The sequence below is a fragment of the Poecilia formosa genome, unplaced genomic scaffold (assembly GCF_000485575.1).
Source record: "Poecilia formosa unplaced genomic scaffold, Poecilia_formosa-5.1.2 Scaffold3, whole genome shotgun sequence".
Classification (NCBI taxonomy): Eukaryota; Metazoa; Chordata; class Actinopteri; order Cyprinodontiformes; family Poeciliidae; genus Poecilia; species Poecilia formosa.
The window spans coordinates 502,805-513,337 of record NW_006799942.1 but is presented as its reverse complement, the minus strand read 5'-3'; the positions used below and the strand labels follow the sequence as shown (position 1 = coordinate 513,337).

The following is a 10,533-nucleotide window of genomic DNA, read 5'->3' as shown; positions in this document are numbered from 1 at the left end:
ACAAATATGTTATTTTCCCACTCACCAAAAATAATGCCAATCAAGTGAAGTTTAGAGAAGTATTTCTGTCTCAGTTTTGTTTTATTATTTTATTTCAGCAAACTTCTAATGTATGAAAGTAATTATTTCTTTGAAGCTGAGGTTTACCTCTAAATTCCCCACATTGGTTGTTCACTTGCAAAAAAGTGACCATGCCAGACATGTTACCACTGAAGTAACATTTCTTTCTTGAAAATACTTTAAAGGAATTTCTTCTTCCCCTATTAAATATTTATTTAACACACTTTATGGATTGTATTATATGGGTTCTTTTTAATTTGTTAAAATACTGTTTTTTGTTTTTTTACCTGAACAAGAAAAAGTGAATAAAATTTATCTCTTTGCTGAAGAAAAACATGATGCTGCCACCAGTGGGGTGGGAATAGTGTGTTTAAACTACACAATGTACTCTTTTAACTGATTATGCAACTTCTGACGGCATCTGGTTGCACAGGATTTCATTTCAGGATATCTGATTACTGGGGGCTAAATAAAAACTGACAGCATATCTTTTTTGTTTTTATCTTTAAGTTGAATAAAGTATACTATCATCACTACATACAAACCTGCTGTAAAAGAAGTATTTAACTCCTAGAGCCCTCTGCAGGTTCCAGACACATTGAACATATTCCAGGCTAATCACCAGACACTCAATATCTGTCAAAAAAACCAAACAAAAAACAAACCAGTGTTGGATTCAAAGCAAACAAAAAACATATTGGACAATCATTTGTCCTAATATGTTTTTAATTTGTATGTTTATTTTAAGAGGTGGATTTATTTGCCAGAACAACCACCAAGAGGAATGTGCTAATGTTGAGTTTTACTATAAATATCAACTGACTGATGTATATCTTCTCAAATGGAAAATGTTTAGTGCAACACAAAGTGTTTTTTCTTTTAATAGCCATGTTGTTTAGTTACCATCTTGATATAAAAAGTTGGTCCACAAACATCCAGCAACTTTCTACTCACAGACTTGGGCACACCCACTTATTAAACATTTACTTTAGAAGAAAGTTCTAATTTTTGTTGTTGGGAATAGACAAAGTATCAGATCAACAAAAACTGGAAACTGTTCAAACCAAAGGTAGGATTAGACACGTAATATTTTTCTTTTCTACTTTGCGTTGTTAAAAATATTGTGCATTTAAATGGCTGCCTAAACTGGTAAAAAAAAGAAAAAAAAATCACTCTAAAATTACTTTTTCCTTTTTAATTGGGAGAAAAAACCCATGAGTTTTTTTTTAAACAGGCTGATTTTGACCTGATGTCTGACTGCTGTTAAACACTGACATATGAATAACAAATACAATTTACACTGTTTAAAAGAACTCAGTGTCTTGTATTACTATTAAAATGGAAATCCTGTTCATTTATGATTATTGGCTTAGGTTAAATGGTTAGACTATCTCCTGCTTAAGGTTATACATTTCTATTGTATTGTCTGAGTGAATATTAAGATTTAAGTTTCTTATAACATCAGTGAAACCCTCTTTTATATTTTAAGATACATTGTTGCTCCAGAATGTCTGATCCCAAAGGATTAATTTACTTAAACATTTTCATTTAATTAAAGATGAAGATTTAGCAATTTCAGAAAGAGGAAGGATGGACAGGATGTCTCCAAAAGTAAAGGGTCAGTAAATGCTGACTTGTGAAAAATCATCACTTTATCAGCACTGACCTGACACTGTTTCAAATGAAAGACAATATAACTGAGCCACTGTAGACATTTCTATGTACTTTTTATTTTGTATGTTTTATGTGATGAATTACACCAAGTTTAGAATAATGCTGTGACTAATACAGGCTGGCGTGTTTGGTTATCTGTACACTGGAACATTGGATTGACATGGACAATTGTTCAACTTGTGAAATAAGAATTTGACAAATTTCTTAGTAAAACTTTTCCAAAATGATTACCTAATATACATGCGAAGAAATCAAAGAAAATAACAGGGAATAAGCATTAGTCACACGAAGAAAAAGAGGTGCAAAAAAGCATAGAAAACTAAGAAAACATTTAAAATCTATATGGTTAGAAAACTAACCTGTTACAATTTAGTGCCAATTAGTCCTGATCAATAGACTGTAGAAAACTGTCATTACCAAGGATTTAGACAAGAAGCAGGTAACGATGGGTAAAAGCAAATAATGTCAAAATCTTTCCAAAAGACTACTGTTGCAAAACCTGTTTTTGTTTTAGCATTGCTAAAGATTCTCAAATAGATTTAGATCTGTACTTGGACCTGAATATGTCTTGATTTACACAGCTCCATTGTCGCTTTCTGCTTCAATCATTAATATGGACCATACATGGTGTTATTGTTGTTATCGTTTCCTTGCAATAAAGGGGAATGAAGAACAATGAATAATCATAATAAAAAACCAAACTTTACTCTTGATATTAAACATACAAGTCAAAAGATTACATGACATTGAAACAGAAACCTCTGGAATAAAATTTGAAGTGATAGCAATACAGTTTCAATTGTATAACAATGATGGCACCTAGCATGAATGTATGAGATCTGCAAGCCTGTCAGTTTCTAACAGCTACAAACTTTTATGTAGAACAATACTGGTGAATAATCAATTACAGGCATTTTTATCTGTCGTTATAAAACCTTTAAAATCTACAGGTCAGCTATGGACTCCTAAAAAATTACATGGTTTTAAAATCCACAGATCAATAAAGGTAACTTGATAAAAATATATAAAAGCACTTGTATGTAAAAAGATTATACAAAACTACTGAAGTCTTGCATACAGATCAACGTTAATACTGTTAAGTATTTCAAAACAAAAAATGTTGAAAATTCAGATACTTAATATACCCTGCATGGAAAAAATATGTATGCAAGACAGAAAATTAAGCAATAATACGCTTAACAGTGTGGTCTAGCTAACTTTATGATATATAAAAAGTATTGAAAAACTCAATTATAAAAACCAAAGTTAATAGAACTGAAGGTGAGCAACAAATCCCTGAAATATTGAGGAAGGAGTTTAGAATTTTGATCCCCATTTCATTTATTGATTTCTAATCGTTTTCAATGTTCTTATCTCCATCCATTTTCCTAAAAGACATCCTACACATATTCCTTCAGTAATCCTGGAGATCTTTCGCAAAGTAAAAAGGATTTTTTTTTTTTCCACTTTGAGACATGTAAATTTGCCTGAGGTGACATTTACACAGAAACCTGCTGCTCATCTTCCGAAGCAATTACGGTGGTGTAAAAAGGAGCAGACGTGTCCTCCGGTTCGTTCTCTGCGATGGGGATAGAGCAGTCGGTTTGATCCGTGGCGGTGGTGAGACGAGAGCTGTCAGAGCCATTGCTGTCGGACCGAGAGACCGGCTGGTACTCGCGCACGGTGCAGGCACGCTCATTGAAGTTGGTGTTAAACCTCTCTTTAACAAGGCCTTTAGAGAAATGAAACCAATCCTAAAGGAAGAGAAAAAAAAATCAGTTTTCTTATATTCCCATTTGTTTTTGCAAAGCAAATGCATCAAACATCCAACTTCACCACTGGTTCAACAGTACAGTTTGTATTTATTAAAAACAATATCCCAGATCCAAAACATAAGCTTTAGACCTTTAAACCTGGAAAATGCATCAAGTGCCACTTTTCAAACTGAAATGTTTTGTCCAAAATGAGATGCATCTGAAATAGCTGAATGCTGAAGACATGACTGCTTCAACTTTTAAGAGGAAAAGTTTTCTACATAAATAAATCCACTTTATTCTTGACAAAGCACTGTCTGGGTAAACTTTCCTCTGAACCTGCTGAATATCAGATTCGTCAGACTGTTACAAAGACATTAAAGTAGTACAAAGCAAAGAAGTCAAAGAAAAAGTAGAATCGCTCAAAATCAAAACCAAAACCAAATTAGTTATCCTTAGGAGATATTAGGAGTAGTGTGGTTATGCATGTTTATCTTAATAAATTTTAAAAATAATTCTCTTAAGCTTAAAGATGCAGAACTTATAACTTGTAAAACTGAGCCTCGATGGTAACTTCTATCAATTTGGCATGCCAAATCTGACCGCTAGAGGGCACTCTGCTTTCAACAACAAGCGGAATGCAAACGTTTGGAAACAGCACCTGCTGCAGATGTAAACCGAGCATAACCAACACAGCCTCATGTATTTGGATTGTCAGATATAAACAGCAACAAATCTACCTCTAACCTTCTGAAGTCGACTGTTAGTTTCACATCGTCAAGTCTGAGTTTGGACCTCCAGAACTGAATAGCTGTGTTGCAAAGTGAGTCTGATTCAGAGTTGATTGAATGTAGCATCTGATGTTTAAGTGAAAGAGCAAAATCATATTTTTAAATGTTGTACCCAAGTCACAGACTTTTGTGAGTCCCGATTGGTTGAAAACAGTTATTCTGTCTGGATAAGAGATTCCTTATTCTCATCATTCAAATTTAAGATGTATAGGCTGTAAAAAATTGAGAGTGAAGCCTGTATAATGATCTTTACTCAGGTAAATATGCCACAAACACTTGTATTATCCAGTCAAACTATGATCATTTAAGAGAGCTAAAACTTTACGTAACCCTGTCCAATTAAAATTTAAATATATTCTGAGACTCCATTGAAGATGTGCACTGCTGTAGAATCAACACAAATGTCTAATCAAATGTTACAACAATAATTAATCACATGCTCAATGACTTAGTGACATCAGCACTCCAAGTATTTTAAGCAGCTCCAACTAAGGACAGCCTGAGCTATTTTCTAATTTAACTGATATTTTTTGACCACTAAGTTTTCCTCTCCAGATGATTGGTTGGTCCTCAAATATGAAAAAAAGGAAGAAAAATTAGGATAGTGACATCACAGTCCTGGCGCAGTTGAACACTGGGCATTTTGCCTCCTTAATCCCAATACACAGAAGTTATTCAAAACAGATCTGCAGCATACCAGCATAATTCAGAGAGATGACAGGACTTGCATTCTGTGATGTTGCAAAAATGCATTTTCCCCTCAGGTTTAGACCAATGCAACACATGATTTAAACATAGAAAGATAGAAAACAGTAGGATGGCAGAAATAAGGCTCCAGATGCTACTAACCTCGACATCAGGAGAGTTCAGAGCTGGTTTGGGAAGTGGAGGAATCAGGATGATTTTGATCCTGTGTGAAAGTTGCAGACAGTCAAAATGTTTTTTTTAATAACCAAAACAACATACATCATATTCTTATTGACAGAGGTTGGTTTCTTAAAAAAAGGACCTGAGTTTTATTGTCTCAGACAGAATATGGCACATAGAACTTGAAATAAATAAGAATCTGAATGTTTTTCTCTATTTGACAAGCATTTTTATAGTGAAGTAGTAGCATTCACTTAACCTCATTCTAGAATACTAACATCCTGCACTTTAACAAAAATCACCTGCCATAATTTATTTCTAGATTTCCAATAAGGTTCTGCGGTCAGGTCACAGGTGTCGGGTTGAAAAAGCAAAAGAGGAAGGTACAGTAAAAAAAGCATAAAGCAAGTGAAACTTTAACTTCAAAAAGATCATATTTCATGAATTAAAAAAAAACAAAAAAAAAACAGCTTCTCTGGAAATGCAATTCAATGGTGTGTGGTCTATGTCACAAGCTAATTTTGGAAAGTCATACAAAATTAGCAAATTATGAAATAATTATTTTAACATTTAAGAATAATTCTGCTCAACTTCACTGACCCAAAACGGGAAACGTTTTCAATGACATTAACTAGTTTACACTTATTTAAAGTTAGAAAGTCAGGGAAACATGTTTAGCAATAGTGTCTGTAAACATTGTGCTTCAGTTGTATGCAGTTGTATATAGATGGATGCATCGTGAATCCACACTTGCACTCAACCTGGAAAAGACTTATGTAGTGTAGAAAATAGGAAATGGGAATTTTGATGTGGTTGTGACATAAAATAAAGAGTCATGTCCAGGAAAAAAAAAAAAAAAACGAAATCTAAAACAAAGAGCATCTAATATAAAGAAAAAAGTGAGCAGCAAAAAAAAAAAAAAAGAAATCATGAATCGTGATATGACTCACCGTTCATTGTGCAGTAGGATCACAACCAGAAGAAGGAGGGTGATGGCGCTCACCACATACAGCAATGCTGTCCACACTGGCATTGCCTCATTTTTAGCATTTGAGACTGGGAAAACGGAAAAAATTCACATCCTGTTAACACAATTTCTTCCCACATGAACTCAGTATATACCATGTATCCTGCAGCCTTACCTGTGGTGTTATTGAATCCCCAGACCACAGACTCACTCCAGTCGCTCCAGAACTCAGACTCCCCACAGTTCTCATCGAGTCTGCTCTTCACCTGCAGCTCATATCTGGCAGTGCTGGAGGGCAAGCTATGGCAGTAATGCTTCCCCCCTCTAGAAACTTTTAAAGTCTATGATACAAACAGTTAATGAGACAAGATTCTGGAACATTAAAATATGGGTGACAAAAAGGAAAGGAAAAAAAACCATGTACCTCCCAGTTGTTGTCGTTTTTCCTAATTCGTACTCGACTCTCCACACAAGAAAGGTTCACAGTATTGTTCCAGTAAAACCACAAGTTCAGGTCGGATGCATTCTTTACTGTCAGGTTGGTTGGTGGGTTTAATTTCACTGGGGATAACATGGATGTGAAATGAGATCAATTTCATATATCTGTACTCCAGTATTTAATCAAAATTGGAGTCTTGTTTTAATCCGTGCTTTAGATGAAATTACCTTTGGTTTTAAGATCGTGTTCCTTTTCATAGGTCTTGCTGCCGTCCCTCAGTTCAGTGTAAAATGACTCGAATCTCTGCTCTCTGATGTAGGGAAGCGTACATCCAATATTTCTTCCATTCTCAGTCAGGTATTTAGCACAGATAGTTTCTCCCTGATGTCTGGACCTGTGGAGAAATGTTCTCCAACTTAACCAAATTATGACCAAAATAAAATTAACTGTTCGTAAATAGTAAAATCACAGACTTTAAAATTACACTGAGTGGCTGGAAGATGCATAATACCATAAGTAGTTGCTAGTTTTACCTATGCTTTGTTTTTCATAATTCATCATAATCCCTCAATGTGTAACAAATAGCTCATTCTGTAGGATTAGTGTTATGTTTCAACAGTTTCAAATTAAATGGCACGATATCTAAAATAAATATGCTGGTTTCTTCGTAGGATTGCATCATCATTTAGGTCATTCATCTCTGACCAGTTATAAAGAGTAGCATTCTGCACAGTATGATACTGCTATTACCATGTTTGATCACTGGGATGGTAAGCTTAAATTAAAGCAGGGCAGATTCTGTTTACTAATTAGGTGACTTACAAAGGTAATTAGTTGTAGAGAATTTTATTTTGGGTTGTCAGAGTAAAAACAAAACAAAAAAAGCCTAAACACAAACTAGTATAAATTAAGAGCTCCTGCATTCAGCTAATTCTTGTTTAACCAAGTCAAAAACAATGATTTTGTTTTATTCAACACGTCAAATAAACAATTACCACTGGATACAAACCTGCTGTAAAAGGTGTAGTTGACTTGTGGAGTCCCCTGCAGGTTCCACATACAGCGAATAGATTCCAGGTTAATCACCAGACATGTCACATCTATTGTGAATAAGATTGAAAAGTTTTACGATCAAATCGGGAAAAATATGTACAGTTACAAATGTATACCAGAAGTAAATACACATCACTATGTATATTCCTGTAATATTTGAATCCCATGAAATCATTATTTTATTATGAACAGCTGCAAATAATATCTTATTGGCTTTACAGAGAAAATACATTTATTGTGGCGGAAACTAAATGAGAAAACTGAATACACCTTTTTTGCCATGTTCTACTTAAAGAATTTCATAAAATGACTTGTAGACATTTTAATACTTTCAGGTTTGCTTTACGATTTAAAACAAATTCATCTTAAACTTTAGACAATACAGGAAAATTGTTGATGCAAGTTGCACTTGAGCCAGTTGAAGTAGCTTTCTTCTTAAATGTATGCATAGTTTGGTGCACAAGCTTCTCTGTATTGTTTTTATCTTTTCTAATCTTTGGAGCATATAGCTTTACTAAAATCATTTACTTTTTGAAGAGGATCTCGAGAAGTCCCACTTGCTGGTTTTGCAACCAACTTTAATAAAGACACTTGTATACTCTACCACATTTATCTTTTCAAAGAGAGATAACTCAAAAGGAATATAAAAAAAACTAGAAAAAAATTGCACTTGAAACTGTAGTGTGAATGCTGTAAGGTGAATGTTTTTTGCTGAAGCATTTGAAGTCAAAAGTTGCAGAAAGTAAATTAGCAAAAACATTAAAGTTCAACTGTGAGCTGAAATGATTAAATAGGAAGATTTATAGAGAGTGGAAAAGGGAGGTAAAAAGAGCTGAGAAAACAAATGTACAGACAGATAAAGAGAAAACCTAAGTTTTGGTGTATAATATCACATAAGAATTAATCATAATTTGACCAAACTCTTCAAGAGGGATTTTATGAAAAGAGAGAAAGACAAATGGAAGAAGTTGAAACATGTAAAAGCAATCAGAGAGGTTATGCCAAATTTTCAACTTTAAATTGTGTTTCTAAGTCAAAGTATGTGGAACTAAATCAGTTTCAAAAATATGCAACTTTCAATGCACTTTGAGATTTTCCATTCATTTTAATGCAGGCAAAAAATATTGAAAAGCTAAATATTTTTAAAAGCACAATAATTAGAATAGAGTGATATGTACAACAGAAATGGTTGAATCCTGTAAAAGTTTATGGGTTGAAATAACACAAAATATGCAGAAGTAATAAAGGGTCAAAAAGTGTACAGAAGCAACAACAAGAATTGGAACATCTCAAAAGTGTGAATGCTGCATGCATCAGCAGAGCATTAACTAAAAATGGTTTTAAAACGCGCCAGGCTGACAATTCATTGAATTCAGGTTTCTGTTCATGACAAAATAGGCTAAATGATGCTGCAATACATTGGACAGAAAAATGGGCTTGTAGAAGAAAATATAGGCGTCATTTTGGAGAAAAGAATGACAAGGTTATTTTATCAGAAAGCAAAAATCAGGTTTTGACGTCTTGTCTTCAAGCAGGTGATCAAAGATTACGACAATTACACCAAACTGCAATAATAATTCCCCGTTTTGCAGGGTCATTACCTGTTGGACAGTTTTTAAAACCCAAAATTGATTCTGTCTCCATTAACAAAAATCTTACTTAAATAAAAACTAAACAACATAAAGCCAAAGTGGAAATAAATACTGGATTCAACCAAAAGAGTGCAGATTATAAAGTCTGTATACTATATTGCCCTTCAGTAATCACTAGGTTTAAATAGAGAAGATGGGCACATCCGACTACCTAATGCAGTAGTTGATACTACACGATTTCCCCCACTTATGACAATCTTAGATCGGCCAACGATCTAAGATTCTCGCTGGTGATTTCGTAACCGATCATCCTGCAGTGTATGGTGTGCTACGGTAGATCGTCGTGACTGCTCCGATCTAAATCAGGGGTTTTCCCCCCCGACTGGGAGTTTAACGCTGAATGTGACTGGTAGCCAATCAGAAAGCGCGGATTCTCCTCCGTGCTTTGAGGGGAAATTACGGAGGGGTATCCCAAACAGCTGACACGGCGCAACCCGTATTCCAGCGGACATCGGAGATATGTGGAAACGACATTAATATTTATTCAACATTTCGTGCAAAGAATATAGAAATGACAAGGGGAGGAGTTGGAGCCAAATTGCAACCGCAGTTGATAAACCCGGTAACTTTTCAGCTGTTCTTCGTTAACGTGACATTAATAGGTTATAATGACTTTCACTCAGTCAGGACTTTATGCATGTGGCTGACTCTAGCCACATGCATCACAGGTAGATTCTAGTAAAGCATTGATTAATGCCTGGCTTTAAAATTAGTTAACTGGACTTGTAGCCATTATTTTGTGCCCAGGTGGCTGGACACCACAAGGTACGACGAACCCGATCGAACCATTATGCCTAGGATTTCTGTCGGCTAATGATGGTCTCTCAGGTTTTGAAAATGGGCCAACAATCGGCCGACAACTCGTGTAGTGTGCGCTGGACATTACACCAAGGAAATGAGGACGGGAGGGTCAGTAGAGAGCACCGGAGCTGAGCCTTTTTCATTCAGTGTCAACAGAAAAAAAAGGCAGGAAGAGACGATTAAAATGAGGTCGATAGGTTTAATTTATCGTGCGATTAATTGATATATCGTTTATCGCGACAGGCACCATATACTTTATAGCCTAGTTTAGATTTTATTTTTTAAATTATAATTTATTGGATATTTTAGTGGCGTAACCATAACTTAAATGACAAGGTGTGAATAGATAAACTGCAATTACATAAATACATTTGTATTTAAACGTTTTAGCCAATTAAAACATGTGTTCTTATATACGTGATCAGTCATTTCTCTCGGTGGTGCCACAGCATGACTCTTGAGTTGTTTGAAATTT

The 10,533-nt window shown here is 34.7% G+C and overlaps 1 protein-coding gene across 2 annotated transcripts in view; it reads right to left on the bottom strand.

The window, feature by feature from the left end:
• Nucleotides 1–1,768: 1,768 nt before the first annotated feature.
• LOC103141865 (cytokine receptor common subunit gamma) overlaps nucleotides 1,769–10,533 on the bottom strand; it is a 12,111-nt gene continuing 3,346 nt past the window's right edge. For both annotated transcript variants that reach the window (XM_016672093.1, XM_016672101.1), the window contains 7 exons: nucleotides 7,562–7,652; nucleotides 6,780–6,946; nucleotides 6,538–6,674; nucleotides 6,289–6,454; nucleotides 6,097–6,202; nucleotides 5,129–5,189; nucleotides 1,769–3,488 (listed from right to left, as the gene is read on the bottom strand). In XM_016672093.1, the coding sequence (XP_016527579.1) occupies nucleotides 3,234–3,488; nucleotides 5,129–5,189; nucleotides 6,097–6,202; nucleotides 6,289–6,454; nucleotides 6,538–6,674; nucleotides 6,780–6,946; nucleotides 7,562–7,652 (983 nt within the window). In that variant the 3' untranslated portion in view covers nucleotides 1,769–3,233. The remainder of the gene's footprint in view (nucleotides 3,489–5,128; nucleotides 5,190–6,096; nucleotides 6,203–6,288; nucleotides 6,455–6,537; nucleotides 6,675–6,779; nucleotides 6,947–7,561; nucleotides 7,653–10,533) is intronic.